The 22,029-nt window shown below is 45.9% G+C and overlaps 1 protein-coding gene across 2 annotated transcripts in view; it reads right to left on the bottom strand.

Annotated features, from left to right (window-relative positions):
- Positions 1 to 22,029, bottom strand: part of LIMS2 (LIM zinc finger domain containing 2) — a 589,342-nt gene that overhangs the window by 557,657 nt on the left and 9,656 nt on the right. The window contains exons 1-2 of one of the 2 annotated variants that reach the window (XM_069617873.1): positions 3,278 to 3,743; positions 1,399 to 1,558 (exon numbers count right to left, since the gene is read on the bottom strand). In XM_069617873.1, the coding sequence (XP_069473974.1) occupies positions 1,399 to 1,558; positions 3,278 to 3,381 (264 nt within the window). In that variant the 5' untranslated portion in view covers positions 3,382 to 3,743. Of the gene's footprint in view, positions 1 to 1,398; positions 1,559 to 3,277; positions 3,744 to 22,029 lie in introns of those variants that run through there. The other variant, XM_069617874.1, reaches the window with a different exon arrangement.

Here is a 22,029-nt window from a genome sequence, read left to right as displayed (position 1 = left end):
TCGGACAATAGTGGTTGTTGTTGCAATGCTTTATTTCGGTTACATTGAACCATAAAAGCCATATCCAGATCAAAATGAAACACACAAGGTAAATAGGAATGCAGTCTTCATACAGAGCAAACGCAAATATAGAATAATATAAAATAGCAAAAAGTTATATATAGTGACAATATTCCTAAACCTTGAAAATAAGTAATTTATATCAACAAGTGTACCGGAAATATAGACTTTTGTCAGGGCACAACAGAGGCAGCATCAAGTTAAGAATCCTTCAATTCCAACAATAAAATTGGCAGTGTGATAATGAAAATTATCAAAACGACTATTTCAAATATGTTTGCCGGTATCTCCAAGCCCTCATGAGGTAACTTGGGAAAGCAAAAACCCTCAAAAAACATTTTGGACTTTTAAAAAAGTCAAGCCCTACAAATACAGTATGATTATTATTTGATTTAAAGAGGGGTAAAAGGCATCTGCGTCTGAGATTCCTCAAATGTGGACAAAGCAACATAAAATGGATCTCATCCTCTTTTAGACTTCCACACATAGGACAGTTGCCTCAACCAACCAGTTCTTTGTAAAATGGTTTACCAAGCACAGTTTTGCGTACAAACAGCTTCCCACCAGCTTAGTAATCCAAGTGAGGCATTGTTATAGCCCAAGGATAGGTTTGTTACGCAGGTATGTGTGGAAAAGGCTGGCAATAGTGCCTCCTCTGGTGACGCCACCACCTCCCCCCTCTGTTTTTCCCAGATCCACCTCCTCTGGTTTGGGAACCCCGGGAAACCCACACCACCACAACAGGGAGGTGAGAGGTTATCACATCCCTGTGGTAGAGACAAGATTGTGATTTCTCTTTCACTCTGTTTTTCTGCAATCCTTTATATCAATAAAGGTCTGTGGACAGTCCTTTCTGAGTTCGGTCTTCCGTGCATCCCACAAAGCCTCCTGACACAATCTAGTTGGATCCCAAACCCAATACTGCTACTGCCTCTCAAGCCCCTGCTCTTCTGCTTCTACAGCGGACTGGTGAATCTTTCTACCTTCTCATTCCACTCCACCGGAATGTCTTCTATAAAACACTTGGGTACACAACAAGCTCCTTGAATACCTTTCAGCTCCAACTACTTAGATTGGAAGGCTACCTGGGACACACTTTTGCCAACTGCGGGTGCAGCAAACAAAATAGGGCAGATAACTGAATGCTCTTATGAACATGGACTTTAGGATAACTACACTTTCCAACATCTTTTCGTTTATGCAGCCCATATAACAGTCAAGTCCTTAACTGTTGTCATGATGTGCGACCTATTAGAAAATGATATTAATTACTGTTTACTGAAAGCATTTCCAATCAAACGCTATAAATAAATTAATATAAATACAAATAAATCTCACCTCATAGAAGAGTCCCTCTGGAAACTGGCGGAAGCACTGAGCACAAACAAAACAGTCCTCGTGATACAGCTCCCCATTGCTGTTCACAATTCTTTCCGAAGGGTCGAAGCGGGCATGGCAGCGCTCGCAGACTGCATTTGCCAAAGCATTGGCCATGTTGCTGTAAAAAGAAAATAGGCCTTGTTAGCCATGGTGGAGTGTGAGCAACAGATATGGAATATCATTCCTGCACACCTGGTTGCCACAGACAGCTTTGAGGATACACCTTCATGCAGAAGCACTACTTACACAAGCAATCTGACCCTGGAGGGAAGATCGTCTCTATATTATAGATCTTTAATAGTTTGCAGGACAACAAGAAGTGAAAGGGTGTGTTGTTTGTTTCAGATCTTCCACACATGTCTCCTGGACATAATGTGATAGGGAAATGTGTATTCCATGTTAAAGACTGTGAATAGGTATAGGACAATGATGGACGTCACATGATCCGACGGTAGTGAAGCCGGCATTCAAGTAACTCTCATTCCTATGCACACCTGGGTTTTGGCTTCATTCCATCACAGGGGCCACAAAAGGGGCAGTAAAAGTTAACAAGGGGATGGGGGGTTAATTTGTCAGACTGGCTGAGAAGAGTAGAAGAAGATTTGCGATAGTTGCACCATGCCACATTTCTGGGTTTTGATCACCAACTCTAACTACTATTCCCCCGCTTACACCATGTCAAATTGCCAACGTTTTCAAAAGAAATTCCAGGGAGCCTCCCAATATGCACCCCAATTCCAAGCAAATCCACCCTGAATGCACCAACTTAGCTTCCCACAAATACTCAGCTCTAGGGCCCAATGACACATCATGGGTCACACGTGTCAGGTCCCAGCTTTAAATCTCATATCCCTTCAAAACCTGCCCACCTCCGCTATAACAGCATCCCCTTCAACAACTCAACAAGAGGCAAATCAGCATTCAGTTTACTGACCCATGCCAAAACCTTCAACAAGCCCTTCTCAAATAAGGTTTCCTGCATCTGAACCTTCTGAAAACCCAGCTCTGCCTCACAATATCCCCTTCCCTTCTCTTACAAAAATTATCTTTTAGAAATGCTTTTCTTGCCGGCACTTTTAGACTCTGGCTTGTCTAGAGCTCCTTTACCGCCACCAATTTGCTGAAACCCACCAATCCTCATTCGGCTGCTGCATTCTGGGATCATTGATTCTAAAAATGACGTACACATTTCTCCTTTGTGGAAATACAATGTACCTTGTTGATCAACCATTTTCTGTCATTTTAGTACAGTATGGTTTGTGATACATCAATTAAATCCTAAATAAATGAAAAGCCGAGGTGTCAGTTGCTGCTGAAAGGTTTAATAAATAAGAAAGGGGTTACTTCACTCATAATGTGTAGTTGTCTTACAAGTGAGTGCTAGCGTGGCTACCCTATGACAAAACGACGTTCCGACACAAGTGGTTCTCAGGAACCATGACTCATCCCATCGCTTGCCACTCAAGTATAATATACTCACAGGCAGGGCACTGTAAATTGGTGAGCCATAAAACACTGGTACCAACCGTAAATGGAAGGACCTTGTTCTATAGCATCAACCAGTGTCTTCCCTTCAAGTATTCAAAAGAGAGAGAAACAACTCTTCAGCAACATGTCACCCATACCTCATGTCACGAATGACTAGGCAGACAGGCGCCCCCATAGGTCAAGGCCTGCTATTAATGACTTTGTGTTTAGGAGTCTCTTGCATGGTGACCTGCTTTTGTGAGCTGACTAGCAACGATGCTTCCAATGAACCATAAAGAGAATCGCACCCAGTTAGTGACGCTGTGGCCCCTAAGGGCCTACCCATGCCTTTTGCTCCCAGTTGACCTACCCTGGCATCTCCATATCTCCGGCTGAGAGGGTGGCGCTCTGTCGATTCTGCCGCCGACGATAGAGCCCAGAGAAGGCCAACTCCCGCAGCCTGTTGTCTGCCATAGTTCCAAGGGTTAATCCCGGGTCAGTCTCTTAGGGTGTGCTGGAAAGGGCCGCTTAACACTCTTTACTGAGTCACTTCCCGGGCAGTTGTGTTCCCTACTTGCAGCCACTTGCATGAAGACAGACTGTAGCGATGATTTCAGGGAAGGGGGTGGCAGGCTATGTGAGCGTCCAGCTGGACAGACCCCGACTGCCTCCTAGACCTCCCTGGAGAGACGTTAAGCAACGGGGCCCTTGGATAACCCTCCTCTCTGCTAGGGCTGCGACTGTAGCCTATTGCCAGCAGACTGTGGACCAGCCATTGGGATTCCAAACATGCATGGGTTCTGTGCATCTTCGTAGGCGCACGGTGCGCCCCCCCACCTCCACCCAAACACTGGGCAAATAATTATGGGCACTGGGATGCAGTGAGCCTGGCATCTTTGGCCGGCCTGGGTGGGAACAACGGTCACATAGCTGGGATTCCAGCTCCGGCATTCCAGACGCCCAAACTGCAGGCCGGGCTCTGGGAGTGCAGTGGTGCACACTAGCCTCAGTCATGGACTGTCCCGGGTTTCTTGGGCTGGGAAATCCTCCCCCCTCAGGCTTCGCTATGTCTCCAGGGGACGGGACAGGAAAGGCGTGGGGGATGCAGCCGAGGCACAGAAGAAACGACAGGGCAGTCCGACCCACCCTTGGCAACAGCAGCATCCAATGAAAGGAGGGGCACACGGACTAATGGGGTTTTAATGTCAGTGCACACATGTTTTGACATGCAGAAGTTAACGTGACAATGATTAGATTAAGAAAGTCGAATGTTGAAGAGAAATGTTTATTTACGCACCAGCATAGTTCCAAGCACTGAAGAATGTTTTTTGAAAAGGAGAGTAAAGGGCGGGTGGTAAACGTGCGGGAAAGCGATTCCTCTAAAAAAAATGTATTTATGAATTTCCATTTGAATAACAGCAAGGCAAAATAACCTAACATTAAACTGTGCAGACAGTAGTTTCGTCTATGGCTAATGAAAACGTACAGAATACACAGTCTGCATAAGCGCGCAGTAGACTAGGGGTGTGGGGCGGCGATTGTGTAACAATCTATAGAAGTGGTTTCAAATATTTTAAATATTCGGGGCACATGGGCGCAATGAAACTTACATTTCGGGGCGGTGGTGGGGGCGTGGTCTAACCTTTCAAATGTTGGCAGAGGCACTAACTTCTCAGACGGTGGGAAGGGCAAACCTATTTGTGTGGGGGGCATCTAACTTCTTTACGCATTCTAATGAGACTAATCTAGTGCAGAGTCAATGTTACAAGCAGTTAAGTCTTCCGTTTAAGTCTGAAAGCACCCACTTAAAGACTACTGTGAGAACAAGCAGTCTCCTGTACCCTCTCTACCCTTCCAATCCCTCCCCTGGCATTCAAGTACTAACCCCACATCACGATTTCAATTGTCTAAAAATGAATGAATATGAACTACAGTGAAATGCTTTACATTAGTAATTGCAGAGCCTTTGTTAACAGTTCTGTCCGCCCATGGCTCAGCGGATGTCACAGTCCACATAGGGGGCGCTAGAGGGACAGCTGGCATAGCGGGCCGCCCCTCTGGCCTCCTGTGTCCAGTCGCCTACACTCTCCAGCGGGTGGCGGAAACGGCGTACCTTCCCAGGCCGGCTGAAACCAGCCTGCGGCCCGATGGAGGCACTTAAATATCCAGCGCTGCAGAGAGCACTACCTCTATGATTTTCTCTTTGTGGGGAGAGAGGGTTCAGAAGAGTGAGCAGGCGTACTGGCCTCTTTTCAGAACTTGATTGGGAAGCAGAGGATCCCGTTGGCAGCAGAAAAAACACAGGTTCCTGGTGAAGGATCACGTTTCTGGGCATTGAGACAGACATGGCCAGGGGTACCTGCAGGTTGACCCTGGACAAAGTGAAGGGTCTGTTAGCCGAGATTGGCAATAACCTGGCTAAGGACACGGCCAACATTGACGGGGCCGCAACTGCTGGGCAAACTGAATTTTGCCTCAAAGATTGTAACCGAAGGCAGGGTGTTCACTAGGAGGTTGGCAAGAGCAATGGTAGGTGCCACACAGAAGCATCGTCTCATCAGGCTCAGCGCAGCCCTCAAGGAGGATCTGCACATGTGACAAAGTTTTCTCCTGGACTTTAAAAGCATAAGGATGTGCAGGGCCCTGCGGGTCACCACTAGGAAGCTCCATACGTACTAGGATGTGTCAGGCAGGTACTGTGTCGTGGTTATCCGGAGTTAGGAATGGTGTGCACAGAAGTGGCCTATATAAAGGTGAAAGAAGGCCAGGACCAGGAAGATCATGGCTCTCAAGCTCTTCCCGACTGTGATAGCCCTCTTACTCTGGCGGGGCCAGAGGGTTTCAGCTTCACCTCACTGAGGAGCCCCAACAAGGCTGAAACGCGTGTCTGGGGTTGCTGATGGTCCTCTTGTTCAGAGGGGAATTGCCTAGCATTTCGGTGCTGGACTGCCCTTGTGGGTGGGACAAAGACTGATATGCAAATGGATATTTCCCCTCTGTGAAGAGTGCAGTGAGCTAACACGTGGTTGTAGACCCTACTGAGTGGAAGAAATTCCATAGAATAGGGTATTTGACCCGTGTTCGTTCTAAGTAGAGGGACTACCACACTCTTTTTCAATAACAGGAAGGTGCGTTTTAGGTCTGACAACAGGGCGGTAGTGCAGGCCAGGGCGGTAGTGCAGGCCATTAACTTGCAGTCAGCATCATGTCCAGTGGTACTTGGGCTGCTAAGGAAACTAGGGGAGATTTGCTTGTACAAGAATATCGAGTTCAGGGGCGCTATAAAAGGGTACTGTTAACACCAGAGCTGACGCTCTTTCTTGTTTTTAGTGGGACAGGTTCCAGAAGGCCCATCATGCGCACAGGAGAAAGGGGAGCAGTGCAGAACAGAACGGTGACAGCTGGTGTTGTGGGCCCGATGCCACCTGCATTTCTACAGGAGTGGTATACGCCATTAAATGTCCATGTGGTAAATTATATGTTGGTCAGACCTCTAGAGCAATGAAAGAGAGGATAACGGAACACAAGTGCAACATTAGATGTAAAAATGTAAAATCTCCTCTAGCCAGACACTTTTTACAATCTTCACACACAGTAGCCCAAGTGAAGTACATGGTTTTGGAGGTTGTCAAGAAATCGTATAGAGGGGGTGATTACCAATCAACCCTATCACGCAGAGAAAAATATTGGATAGATCTCCTGGACACTCTCAGCCCTAGAGGACTCAATGAGGAGTTTTCCTTGAAATGTTTTACTTGAAATACATGTGACTGATTATGTTTTTACTTTTTGTTGAGTTTTTATTAATCACACTAATATTATCTTACTGTATTTGTTCACAAATGCATGCAGTTCGTACTGGCATCATCCATCAATGACTGTGCACTTGATGTTGACATTAATTTTCAGTGGAATACCTGTTAAAAGTAGTTAAGTCCGGGAGTTGTCCACCGGCCCGCTGAATTAATGGTAGGTTGAGTTGAATTTTGCTAGATATTTCATATAAGATTCACTCTACATCGGGTCATTCCCTTATAACACCAACAATTATATTGACAATGAGTGTCAACCTGCACCGTCCGTCATTGTGACCACTTTACAATCTTTATTTGGTGCCTTTTCACCCCATATTTTGCTTTACATTTTAGCATTATTGATTTGAATCATCCTATCAATATCACTACTAGGGAACGTCCATTGTACTCACTATTCCATCACTCATGGTTATAACTTCGTCTCGATACATGGACCGGTGATGGGTTTTTCTACTCCATTCCATGATGGCGTTCATGCACCATACCGATCTTTGATTTACTTGGTTTGTCCTCGTAAAGATTATAGAGTCCGTTTTCCATTTCTCTTACTTTCTCACACGTGTTCACTGCTTGCAGCCCCCTAGATACCAGTTCGTAGTCTGGGTTGGCTTCCCTAGCGACAGCACAGCCCACCTACACTATTGAGAAGGCACGCTTCGCTCGCATCTGTCCACCCGCGGCCGGAGCCTGTAACCTGTGCATTGTTTGAAGACTCGGCTCGCGAGTGATATTTTAAGACGCAGCCTTTGAGCTGCGTGCCCCGTGCACTCTGGATCACCTACTTTTGGCCCCACTCGAACCTTAGCATTAGGTAAGCACCAGACCCTCAGCACCTTATTATGATCTGCTATTTTTCTTAATACCACACTCATTAGAACAGTTCACTATAACGAACGTGACAATTTATCTGATTTTAGGCTGTGCTCACTATAGCACTGGATATTCCCATGTGTCTGGAGGACTTTGGTACCACTGGGCACCACCTTCAGCCCACAACATATTCAAGAGCATTGTTACGATCTTGTACCTTACAACACGTGTAAGGAGAGGTATGCCTTCTACCTGAGTTTAACTTTCCGAGTTCGATTACACCCTTTTTTTTCCTTCGTTTCAACTTTACAGTGCTTTACCAATATATCTTAGAGCCTTTACCTATTGACTGTACTCTGTAAGTGACATTCTGTTCCCATTAGTTCATATGTCATTAATACAGCATAAGTTTGCTTTTTATACACTTAGATTACCGCCTTGACAGGGAAGTTTTTTATTCAGTTTGAAGCTCGAAGTCTGTTCCCCACACATCACGTCCTTGAAACAGTTACTTTGCCTTTTCAAGTACACTTCCTGAGGTAGGTGAATATCTACCTCTTCTTTTTATTCTATGTCTTGCAACTACACTGGGGTACCCCCTGTGAAGTTCTCACATATACAATTAAGGTGTCAGATTACCTCAGCTTTGCTAGAACCTAGTTAAATTGACTGCAAAGATTGTTTATTGGTCACACTGTCAACTCCCTCTTTGGGAGAGGTGCTTCTTGGTAAATATGTAATCGACCCAGTACATACAATGTATATTGTGTTTCTTCATAAACCAAAGGATTTCATGTATTTTAATATAATGAATAGATCGTGCCGTTACCCTAGTACATGCTTTGTGAACACTTTAATCTATGAGTATTTACCAGTCAAAATACCTGACATACGTTTTGTTCATTTCATTTCTCTTACAGTTTGCAATTCACTTGGCTCTAGAAGAAGGGACAGGATCCCGAAACGCGTCAGCCATTTTTTAGTTGTAATTGTATATATACTTGTTTTACATTGTTCTAAACAATTTGTATAATGTATATTATTTGACATTTATTTTTGGTCTCAGCATCAGAAGATTTATTGATGTATATAATTTTTTCAAGAAAACGGTTTTTCACCATTAAATTCTTTAATTTGAAACGCCTTGTAGCTTTGGAATTATATGACTAAATATTTACATTACTGTATACCTATGCTTGACTTTAGATTTATTATTAACCGTTAATACACGGGATACTAATAGTGTGCAGGGGAGGGGAGGGCTCCTACCTATGGATCCTCTTTTTCTTCTCAGTACGGATAGGTACTTGTGATCCTGTGCCAGGATTACGTTTCCTCCCCCGCACCTTAAAAGGTTACTTAAAACTATTTATAGTCTCTTCTCATAATATTCTTAATACGTTAGGTGTGTGCATCTACAATCCCTTTCACAGTTGTGGGCCCGATGCTTCGGGACCTCGGGCAGCATTCCCACATGCCAAGAGCGAGGGCCAGGTATCAGTGGTGCTACGCTAAGTTCTTGAGTGTGTCGCGCGAACAAGGGCAGCATTTCTGGTCTGGGCACACAAGGACAGTAAGACAGGAGTTGGGCGGCCAGACATCTGGCGGATATAGCCTTTTACAGCAAACTTAGTGATAGGGACGATCCCACCCAAGGTTTTGTGGTGCACACTGCTCTTAAAGTTTGGGGGAGTATGGAAGGTTGTGCACAGGCCCATTGATTTCAGGATATTAGCGAAGCTCTTGGGGGCTTTGCCCTGCGTGTGTTATGATATGGCGCTTGTGATGGAGCGCTTTATAGGGCTGCTTTTGGATTGGCTTTTTTCGGGGCATTTTGCGTCAGTGAACTTGTCGCTGCTGGCAAAGAAGAGATGTCTGGGAGAGCACTATTGAAGAGGGATGTTGTGTTCTCTTATGGGGGGGATGGAGATAAAGTTGAGAAGCTCCAAGACTGATCAAGAAGGGGGAAGGTAGATGGATTACTTTGTATAATTCACAGAACAAGGAGAGCTGCCCTACCGGGTTGCTTTGACAGTGCATGGCCAGCAAGCCAGCAAGGGAGCGGGGAGGGAACTTGTGCATGGCATTGGCTCTCTCCTGACCCTTTTTCAGTTTTGCATGGTTTTGTTGGCAACATTGGACAGAGCAGGCTATTGAGAAAAAGATTGTTCTCACAGTTTCAGAATAGGGCATGCCACAATGGAATTTCAGCAAGGTATGCCCGGGTCGGTGATAAACAAATTGGGCAGATGGGACTCCGACAGATACAAATTGTATATCAGACCTGGCGGAGGGTCTGCCGTCGCAGGCATAGGCCCAGGTTGAGTCCATGGTAGAGGTATGGTGGCAGAACTAAGAGGGGGTGATTAAGACGACTTGCGCTTTATCTGATGTTTTTTTTAAAAAGAAAGAGAAAAAACGTGGACGATTGTCGACACGTTATTGCACCAGCGGTATGGTTCATAGGACATTCATTCATGACAAGAGCGGAGAGGAAAGCACAGCAATAACTGAGGAGAGGTAGAACGTAGGTCTAAAGAGCATAGAGTGGGTTTGGCTGGGAACACTGGACATGTGATGGCATTCGTTGCTCCCCGCGGTTCGCAGGCAGTTGGGAAGGATGCCGGCACCCAGGGTCCTGGTGGTGCACCTGGGGAGGAACGATCTCACCACCCTGGGCAGGGGGCAGCTGGTAGCTTTTAAGACGGATTTCTGAACTCTGTCCTGGTGGCGCAGAAGTTCAGAAGGCCAACCTAATTACTTGGAACAGGGTAACCTCTGGACGAGCCAGACCAATCAAGGCAGCGATCGCGGCGGTCAAGACTAGGTCTCAAGAGGGGTGAGGGTGACTGAAAGCCCGCAATGAGCACACAAAGCAAGGACACTTACAAACTACTCCAAACAGGTGTTATATTAAAAATATATACACATTTATTCCAAGGCCTTTAAAACAATGACCGTAGCGAGAAAATCACAATATAACGATAGTAAACCAACACATACCATACCAATACAATATATATACAAATACAACAAGTCTCAAGCGTTAGATGCACGAAAATGTGTAGTCCACCTAAAAGGGAAGGAAAACAGGCAGTGCGAAATAATGCTTAGACCCAGTCCGCCTTCAGAGGCACCTAACTAAAAGGAAGTACGAGCCCTGCGAAGAGTGGAGCCTTGTGCTCAAAAGTACCTGCACAAGCTGGTTCCAACGGGCAAAAGGGGAGTCTCTTCGAAGGAAGTCAGGCAGTTCAGTTTAGTGTACAAATGAAGAAGAACAAGTTCTGCGACTCAAGCGCAGCCTCCACTGTGGGCAGAAGCAGAGCGCGAGTACGGAAAAAGGTGCTGTTTTGACACAGCGGGGAAAAGCTATGGGCTCCTGCAGGAGGGCGACCAGTTCCTAGCTATGCTACTCACCGGTCCCCGATGCAAGCAGACCCAGGCTTCTCCGCGTCAGTTTCAGTAGCAACAGGCAACGGAGCAGCCGTGTGTATCTGAGCCAAATGTACACTACTCACTTCAGACCTGGGAACGCCAAGTGTACGAAGCGTGTGAGAGTGACAAGGACTCGAAATACTACACAACCTGATGGCGGTTACAGAGCAAAATTCCCGTGTAAGCTGGTCAGTAAGCTGGATGGCCCAGAGACGCTAGCCAGAATGGGGTTTGACGGGCACCAACATCCTTACGGACACTTGGGACTCCTCAACAATTGACTGCAGTGGCCCGGGGTTGTTCGCTCCATGCAAGGGTATGTGAGTCATACAGTCCTGGCAGAAAACAAGCAGAGGCGGGTGTACTACTAAGAAACAAAACCGGAAGTGATGGGGTTACCCGGAAGGACGTTCAAACCGAAGTGAGGGTTCACCGGTTTGTGGAACCCGAGGAATGGCGAAGAGCCGCCCGGTGAGATGGTTAAGCCAGGAACTTGTGACCCGAGCAAAGCTGGGACAGCCCATTATGATGACTCAATAAAAGTGATCTGTTTCTTCCAATGTAAACAATGTCTGTGCAATTTATTGAGATGACAACTATGTGAGAATGTTGGGATTGGTATTGGGCCACAGTAGGCAATAGCCAGGTCGAGTCAACAAAGCCCAAAATCTAAGAGGGGATTAGGGGGGGCTGAAGCACCGATCAGCTCAATGGTGTTGCGCCATTGCAGAGGCATTTGACCCACGGCACCTCACTCACTTTCTCCGAAAGGAGAGCTACCACCTCGACGACTTCTCCTGGGAATTTGTCCTATGCAGGATAGCAGCATGACAATAACCTGAGCACATCTGAACCCAGTGCACAGGCTCTATACATAATCCCAGTATGTGTTTCTCAGATAGCTGAAAGAACTATTCGGATTCTAATGATAAAGCTTTACATTCGGACCATTTCTTCAGAAAGTACTGAGATCTGCATGTAAAACCTAGGCATTCCCCACTCTTTCTTTGAACGTATTGCTGGTCAACTTCTCGTAGGCAACTCTCACGATTCTCCTCATCTACAAACCTCCTGGCACCCACAAGTCTCCCACTTGGCCGACGACTGCCCTCCAGATTTATAACGCCCAACATCTTTACCTTCACTACATCCTCTCCGACTAGCCCCTGTCCACTCTCTACTTACAACCAACCCAGCATAATCATGGCAGCTCTCTTGACTTTGTCTTCCTTCCCCTGGTCCCTCTAATGCAGGGGTCTGCAACCTTTATCTCTCCAGATGTTTTGGACTACCACTCCCATGATCCTTCACCACAGACTATACTGGCTAGGGATAATGGGTATTGTAGTGCAAAACATCTGGAGAGCCAAAGGTTGCAGACTCCTGCTGTAATGTATTCTCCTCTCCATTGATTCCCCTCCTTCCAACCACCGCTCCTTCACGTTTCTGTCTTTGTCCACCCTCCACTCAGCTTACCCCTAATTACTAAACGCAAGTTTAAACCTGGCTTTATAGCTTCCTACCTAGCTGAAGTGAAGTATTCCCGCCTAGCCTTAGCCCCACCGTATAGAAGCTCTATAGTACAGGACTTCGTGGAGTTCAACCCTGCAATCGACTCTCTCTTTCAATGCCACTACCCTGCTCGCTCTTTCACCTCCTCTCGCACACTGCCTTCAGCCTTGGGTAACCAACCATCTTCAGTAGCTGAGGTAGTCAAACTCGCCAAACCTCTATTCCTCCAACAAATAATTCTTAATTTGTCTCTTGTTCCGATACCTTCCCCGCTTGATACAAAATAGCAACTGCCCTACCCATCCTAAAAAAAGAACTCTCTGGCGTGACCCCAATAATCCTACTTCCCCCTCAAACCGCCTCTGTCCTCCCACATTGCAGCAAAATCCCAGAGCATCTTGCGTGTTAATATATTACTTCTACTTACCTGAAGACCAATGGGCTTTGCAACCATTCTGGCATCCACACAAGGCAGTTCATGGAAATGTCTCTCCCTCCCATCTCCAACTTTTTCATCACTACTCATCACTTCAAGCCCTCATCGATTTCCGTTCACCTGCATCCCCCTGCTGCTTGGGATTCTGTTGATCAATCCCTCTCTCTTATTCACACTCTCTGACATTAAAAACTGCACACTTCTTGCAAGACTGGACTGACTCACACAGATCAGACCGGCCCTTCTCATTCTCATGGAACACTGGTGCCTCCGCTCCAACACCTCTCCAAAGGGATCCGTTCTTGAACTGCTTCTCTTCACACTCTACACCCTCCACTCTTGGTAAAGCTATCTTTTCCTTTGGCTTCTCCCACCAACTGTTCACCGATGGCACGGCACACAAAGTTTGTTCTCCTTCCTATCCTTCATCCATAAACCATGGTCCTGTATGCATGTCGCTGTGTTATCCGGCACTGGATGGCACTTCTTCACACAAATGCACATCTAGTTAAAGACCAACATTTTCTACCTCCCAGTTCCCAACTGTACAACCCTTCCCCATTCCCGCGATCCTTTCCCAGTGACCCTCACCCTCCTACCCTTCCTCAACGACTGCAAACGTGGTTGCTAATAGAAAAAACAAAAGCTTCGACAATTCATTATCTCAACTCCCATGGCTGCCCAGGTGAGCCTCCTCAAGAAACACACAAGCTAAGCCCCTGCCTCACATATGATATGATATATGATAGGTTATTTACCATACCATTACGTCCCTTTTCCCACTCTGTTCAGTGCCTTCACATGGGATGACTTTCAATCCATTACTAGCCTCTCTTCAAGTTCCTTCTCCTCTAGATAAGAGGACCACACCATCATATTCCTTGCATGCCAGCCTTGAATACAGAACACTTAATACTATTTGCTTTCACTCAGTTTTGCTTTCGACCATCTGATGAAGGCTCATGTGACTTCTAAAGCTCATGCCTTATTCATTCTCATCATATTTTCAGCTACTCCAATAATATATATCAAAACTGAAAAATGGTGTGATCGCATAAGCAGTTTCATCAGGCTGCATTCCTCAGGAGTGGTCGCATTATTAGACTGCACAAGGACAGCCACACACATTGGCAATTCCCTGCTAATACAGGATCTGAAAAAGAGGTGAAAAGATTTAGATATTACAGCGGCTGCATAAAAACTAAGCCATATTAGTTGCTATGTTTGCATTCACCATTGCCATTGCATTCTGAGAAAAATAGCACCAGAGCAAGCATTCTGACTATTCCATGATTCTTTGCAGTATCCCCTTTTTTGAGATACACCGCTACCCGACAACCCCTCAGTCTTTAAGGGATGTAGCCACCACAGTCCCATCCTACCCCAGGCAGGAGAAAACATATTCAGCCACACCGATACACCTGTTCTCCCCTTTCTGACAATAACCTGTCCTCCTAAACCCCATAATCCCCATTTTTTGTTGACAAACTTATAATTATTCAACCGACTTTCTCCCAAGATCTACAACTCACTACATTTCCCAAAATCCCCTTCATTCAAACTGTCCTCCAAATACTGTGAAGAAGAAGCAACAAGGAGGAATGAAGATTACCCAAGGGAATCCCTGTGCCATAACTCCTACTGCCGACCGCCATTTTGTCACACTAACGAGGCCAGGCAGAGTCAGGCAGGCTGAACCCTAACCACACACCTGCAGCCAGTTAATATCACACAGTTGCTTATAAGGGGCCTGCAAAGCGAGAGAAGGCAGTTGCTCTTGGGAACAGAGGCTGCCAGGCTGAGTCCAGCAGAGGATCCCTACCACAGACCCAAGCGCACCAAGAAGCCAGAGGGAGCAGAGGAAGCTATGGAGAGTGCCCAGAGGAGGAAGGACGAGGTGCTGAGCCAGTACCTGTGTGTGGCTACAGCCCAGCTAAGGAGCCTTACCGCGCTAGGGCTAAGGAAGGCAGACTTCCGGTCGTGTTTACTGCAATGTGTGCTTCCCCTGGGCATGTGAGAGGAAGCCCAGGTGCAGGAGGGGCAGGTGGTGAGACCCTGACCTCCTACCAGAACTCTTCCCCCCACATCCCCCTCCCCCCCGGAGCTGCCCACCAGTGCCGCGCTAGCCGAGTAAGTCTCACAACGGATGAAGAGAGGGACCTGGTAAACGTATGGGTGGCTGGAACTGGGGAGTGAAGCAGAAGGGGTACTAGAGTGCGAGAAAGGGAAACTGAGTAAATATGAAGCAACTACAAGCTCCAAGAGGCATTGGAGCAAACGTGAAAACCAGTATAGCTCGAGCCCGACAGGGAAGCGTACAAAAGGAATGATGAGCGGAATAATGGTCAGAGTGGTCAGGTTGGGGGGGGTTCATGTAAAAGTCTTCACCCACTGTGACCCAACAAATAGTGGAAGGTCAAGCGGGTCGAACCCGACAGAGGGAAGCCAAGGCGTAAGAGCCACTGAGAAATGTTTGAGCCCGACGAAGGGGAACCTTATGTGATCATAGAACTGTGTGAAGCCTGACTGGGGGTTTAAGGGAAAGTCTGAAAAGGGACTGAGACACATACTTGGTAAGGGAAGAACCTAAGGGGTCTAGAATGTCTCCTTTTTGACCAATGTTAAAATAGCATTGTGAACCCGACGGAGGGATGCCAGGAGAAAGCTAAGGGAAGTGAATCCTGCATTGTGAGAAAACAAAGTGAACAGTGTTATTTTGGCAAATGTGAACCCGGCTCAGGGGTGCCTACGAATTAGGGTGAAGAGTAATACACCCGTGAACATTGTGGCCACAAACCTGAACCCGACTGAGGGATGTCCACAGTAAGTGGTTGGTCTAAGCCCAACTGAGGGAGGCCAACGCGGAGAGAAGGATTGGAGCCCAGCTGAGGGAGATTCAAGGGTGAAGAGTAATCGCCCGACGTGAAGACTAGTAGGAGCAACATTTGTTTTGTTGTTCATGGCACATCAGACCCTCTAAATCAAGAGCCTTTGCATTAAAGAGAATTGGGCACAGAAGGCCTTGATATTAAGAAAAGGCACTGTAACCTTGTGCCGGAGAAGCAGGAGTGTGCTGGCTCAAGAGTCCAGCCTCGTCCCATGCTAAATAGATGGGGAGGGAGACCTTGACCTTAACATCCTGACTTATTTTGTGAACACTGCTTTCTTTTCTTGTGAACATCGCTCCACACTATTTTGTAGCATAGCAGTTAAGGATTGGCAATGGTTTTTCTTTAAGTATAGGCCCTTTTAATTTTACTAAGACTCCACTAGGACTGTATTATTATGATTTGATGGTCGTAGCTTGCTCCCATCTTAGAGTTAGGTTTAGATTAGGCATTTATCTCACCCATTTTACAGTTTAATAAACACCCTTGAACTGTGAACACTTGTGTCACTCTTACTTTGATACAATGCCTTCCTTACAACAGCCTTCTACACCCAGAGTGTTTATGTCTTTAGACTGTGCCTTATTCATTTAAAAAGGTCTCCACAAGGCCATGGTGCACGATTTTAGAGGCATTTCTGCTACGAATACTGCATGTGGTAATTACATAACCGCATTCTGTATTCCCGGATGAAAGTACCTCGTGTGCAACTTGTACTTCTGAAACACTCAATGTGTCTCTGCATTACAAAGATTTAAAAAACAAGCACTTACATACCTAACGTTGATTGAAATGCAGGTGGGGCAGCATTGGTTCACGGTGTGGATGGTTCAGTAAAGGAAACAAATGTGCACACAGGACAGCAATGATCATTGTGTGTATGGTGCAGCTCCATGCACACAAAGGGTGAGAATGTGAGCATTAGATACTCACATTGGCGCCACCTTTGCGGCTCCCTAAATCTTTTTTTGTCCCAAAATGTACACTAGCACCCCCCTTCCCTTATGGGACACGATTTTGGCATTAGAGATTTCTTACAATCCTTAAAGAAAGCATTGAAAAACGTCTTTTTTATCTGAAGTTTTTAGCTGGTTTTATGCTGGGCTCTGTTGCTGGATTTTATTTGGGTCTTTGCCGATTTTTATTTTGTGTTTTTAGGTTGTTACTTTTGAGTGCCTTTTGTTTTGTGCGTGTTGTGAAATGTATGCACCCGTTTGCCCCTTGGCCTAAGGCACCGTTTAAATGGATAAACAAACGTGTCGTGTAAGGGGAAAGATACAAATGATGAGTGGAGTTAAAATTATGGGGAAAATAGGAGCTATTTCAAATTATAATCATGACATTTATTATCACATGCAATATTTCAAAACTACTGCATGAGGTAAATATCTCACTGCTTAAGTATTGTTGGTGGAAACAGGCAGTATTTGAAACACCTCTATTAAAGCTATACTCCTAACGAGGCCCTACTCGTCTCACAAAGCAGTCTTCTACCCTCACTACAGAGTGATCTACAACACACGCCACAGAAAACACTCCCACTTATTCAGTATAGATGCCCCCACAGAACTAGATTTCCAGGAATGCACCCTCTGTTACCCAGAATAGATGTCCTGCCAAGCTGCCATGATTAAAGGCCTGATAATACACTCTTCCTTGCTCACTAGGGAGACACCCCCTCACAGGAAGGACTCCAAAATGTACTGTTGCTCCGTGAAGAATATGATTCATTTTGCAACACTCAATGCAGCGGTCACAAAATTCATTGCATTCTGGCCTTCACTTATGTACAGATGTTCCCATGGAATTGTATTGAACAGAATTTGGTTTGCCACTCTCAATACAGAGACCCTCAAAAGACTGTTTCCAGAATGTATATAGTTAGCCAAGTAGCCCACATTTTACAAAATGGTAGTCTGCTGTACTTTTGTTTGCTGTTTTTTTTCTGGATTTGGGACTGGTTTTCCTATCGGACAGGCTTAACCACAAGACTGCCTCAGACTGTGGCTCTTGGTTTTGGCCCACTGCCTTAAGAGTCCTTATGAAGCAGGTGGTCCTCACTGCCAGGACCCCGAAGACGCTGAAGCAAACCAACCCGAGAATCTTCTTCACCACAGGACCCCAGACACATGGTCTTGTTCAGACTCCCCTACCTGGGAAGCTCCAGTGGCTTCACCAACAAACTCGCCTTCCTAGTCCTTCTTACATAACTGGTTCCTCTCAGGTGTGTTATTTTGGTCCCTTGTCTGCCGGAACTAAAATACATTGCACATATATGTTAACTTTTCAGGAAAGACCTTGACACTAAAAGAACTCTTAGATACAATTGATACTTACCTAATACATTGTGAGCTCTGTTTTATAAAGTTGTACTTACCTCTCTTAGTGTATTGTTTTTCTCTGACTTTTCTTAACAAATATCGTGTGTGGCCCTTCACTTATCTGGTATTAACGAAATTAATGTACCTGTGAGCCCCCCCACTCCTCTTCCTGAGAGTTAGGACTTGACTGCTCTGTCACGACTACCACTCGGAGAGCATGGTGGCCTTGAGGGCTCGCTAGTAGTACCCAGTCAAGAATGTATACTTGAAGGAAGACCCTAACCAAAGGGCCATATGGAAACCTCCCTTACATATATGACACACTCAAAACACAAGTAAATGTCCCAGAATTAATTATGCTGCACACAGTGCAGATGACCCAAAGGACACCATGCCCTGGAATGCACTCTGCATCATTGAGCACTAGATGATTCCGCATTGAGAAGTACTGTGAACCATTAATCACTCAAGAAGTCAACTCAGGAGGTGGTCATAGTCCTGCTCCTAAGCCCACTGGCCTAAACTACCATTGATTACATACTGGTGGATGAGCATAGGATCAGAGCCAGAATCATTGCAGAGGAGCTGACTAACAAAGAAAATACAGGAGGTGGTAAAAGCTATTGGTGAGTCAATAGACTACCCACCTAGTCCTTCTTTGGCACCCGTCTACAGGCTGCGTCATGGAATGAGACACAATGAAGCCATTGAGCCACTAAAAAAAAAAAACAAAAAAAAAAACAGCGAAGCCAATTTAGGCATTACAAGACTGACTTTTGGCAAAAATAGACACCTTCTGGATGTGAACTTAAGTTGTCTTAAGCCAGAAATAACTATGTATATTAATCATACAACCATTTATATATTAGCTCTTCAATATATGCAAACTCCATTGGAAACATACAAATCATGTCAAATTTATTTTGCTAAACATTTCCCAGCATCTTACTAACCCACTAGAGAGTACAATTCAAAGGAAATTGCTTGCTGCACCAAAATCTATATAGGCAGAGGAGATTATTTTCCTCCACTAGACTCCTCAAACAAAGAGAGGTCTGGAGGGGTAGGGAGCAGGGGGGAGTAGATCTGTTTTCTGGGGAGGACAGATAAGGGAGCTGGCTTGCAGAAATGGCAGTGAAGATAAACTGAGTAGGGGAGAGAGGGCGGGTTCTGGGAAAGTGCTGGAGTACTGGGTGTGGAGGACAGCAAGCAGTAGCTTGGGCTAGGGCAGCGGGGCCCGTTCTGTTGGAATGACGTAGAACTACTACAGACAATGCTGGGAAGTTAGTTGCGGTATAGCAGGAGAGATGTTTCAGGGAGGGCAGGGAAGCAGATTCTGAAAAGTTCTTGGGAGCTAGTTGGCACAGGGGAGTGGTTTTAGGGTTGGTGTACTATAAGAAGAGCAGATTAATTGCTTCAAGGGTGGGCTAGGGAATTGATTTGGGGAAGGACAAGGGAGTAAGTTCAGGAGAGTAGAAGGGAGTTGATCTGCTGTGGTGTATATCCATTGTTTCTGGGGTAACAGTGTGGTAGGCATTTTGGGGCTCTGAATGGTTGGTTCTGATGGGTTGCCCATGAGGAGATGTACCATGATGCTTTGGAGAAGCTTGTTCCTGTTGGGTGGGCTCCATTTTCTATTTTGTGGGGAGGTTTGTTTGGAGGAATGGTCACATCCGTTTTTTCATTGACATGGTTGCATAGGTGCTAGTTAGAAGGCATTGGTGCAGGGTGTTGGTTTGGGATATCCGGTGTTGGTTTGTTCTTGGTTGGTTGTGTGTGGAAAATTCTGTAGAATTACTTGAAGTGTGTTGTGTTGTATGGCATGGTTGAAGGGTTTAAGTAGATGGATATGGGGTTTCAATGGTTGCTCATTCAGAGGTTTCTGGGGAGATACAATTTGGGGGTAAATACATATATATTTCAGGGCGACGGCTGCAGGGGTCGCTTGCCTCTGGAGTAGAGTTTAGGTAGGATGGCCAATTGGAATAGATAGGTTCTGGGTTTGAATTTATTGGCTGTAATTTGATTGTTGCTGGCTCAGGAAAGGATAGTCTACGGATTAGTGTTTGCTACAGTGGAGGTTGACTCTGGGAGTCTGATTAGTTCGGTGTGATTTGGGTAACGTTAGCTGGTTGGGATAAGGTTGCCAAATGGAATGAGTATGTCACGGAAGCAGTTTTGAGCCCAAGTGAGTGCGACCAACCACGCCTGGACCTCAGGTGGGTTTCTGTCCTTCCATTTCTGCAATATGAACTGTTTAGCCATCATGCAACCCATATTGACAAATGACTAGCTGTTTATTAGGAAACTGAGCCCACACTCCAAACAGTACTCCCACTGGGGATCGTTAGATCAGGAATCCCACCACCTCAGACAATGTTTAAAGAGTGGGGTCCCAAGAACAATCTAAATGGGTGCAGCTCCAGAACATATGCATGTGGTCAGCGTCCTGTAAGCAACATCTTGGACAATGGTATTCTCCACTATGAAACATCTTATCCAGTTTCCATTTGATACATCTTATCCAGTTTCCAAGGTGTGAAATACAGTCCATTTAACAGTTTAAATTGCATACATTTCAATTTCGAATTCACCGATACATTTTTAGTATGCATACCCATTTGCTTCGACTGGACATCTGACAGCTCAATACCCAGATTTTCAGCCCATTTGAGCCTCACTGCTAACAAAGAGGGCTTCAATGTACTCAAAACCATTTTGTACAATGTGGAGACGAGTGGCCTACTTCCAGAGTTAGCAATATATGCCTGCTCAGCACTCACACAGGGCTCGGCGGGATAATCCGGCCACCAAACCGCAACTGCAGCAAGAACCTGTAGTATTGCATCACCTCCACAGCCATGTTCACATGTTCCCGACGCCATGTGCTTTCTAAATCTCCCTTCTGGAAACAGATCTGCCAATGCAGCATAGCCCAGGCGTTTCCATGCTGGGCCAAGGACCCAACCCATTTGGGCCACAATCCGGGGAATTTCCAGAGAGGCAGCCATTTGTAGTAAGGCCGGGCCTCAACAATTTTAGAGATAAGAGTGAAAGGTAAAAATCAAAGCAGATACTGGGTCAAACGGGCAATTGTCCCTATATCTCCAATCAAGGATAAGCGTCTTAAGGTCAGACTTGCCTGCCACCAGCCTTTCCAATTTGACATGGGGTGGATACTTTCCGCCATCATACCAGTAGGAGGTGTCCCCCAGTATAATTTGAAATGAGGGGCCACATAGCCCGTGCTTTGCATAAAGGGAGAGTCATAGCCGCCACTTTTTTCAGACAGCACCTGCGTGCCATAAGAACTGTGCGATTGATCCATGCACTGTAGAAAAATAAAGGGTTTACCGGGCCAATGGCGAAAGTATATAGAAACTTGGATAATAGGATCATCTTGATCAGTGACAGCTTGCCCGCCGCCACTAGTAGTAGCAGTTTCCACCTAGCCAATCTGCCCTCCACGCATCACTCCAACGCAAGATAATTATCTCGAAGGAGAGAAGATCTATCTCTAGATACCACAACTCTCAAATATGTAATATTATTTGGAGCCCACCCAAGAGCGTAATCACCTTGTGGTTCTATGGTGCTGGGTCTCAAGGGGAAAATCTCGGATTTAGAGTAGTTTATTGTGAATCCAGAGGCTACACCGACCTGCACGATATCTCAGAGGACAGGGTCTAGATTAGTCTGTGGATCTCTGATGTAGAGTAGTACATCATCAGCATATAGAGAGATTTTCTCAGGGGGGCCAGTGAGATGAATGCTGCCGTGTTTGTGGCGGATCAGGTGCACCATCGGCTCAATAGCCAAGGCAAATGGGATAGGGGACAGGGGGTAACCCTGTGGGGGGTCTCCCTTGAGGGTGAACTGCTCAGACACACAAATTCACCAGCACC

This window comes from Ambystoma mexicanum, chromosome 10 (assembly GCF_040938575.1).
Source record: "Ambystoma mexicanum isolate Mex_15411 chromosome 10, UKY_AmexF1_1, whole genome shotgun sequence".
Classification (NCBI taxonomy): domain Eukaryota; kingdom Metazoa; phylum Chordata; class Amphibia; order Caudata; family Ambystomatidae; genus Ambystoma; species Ambystoma mexicanum.
This window is presented reverse-complemented; position numbering and strand designations above follow the sequence as displayed.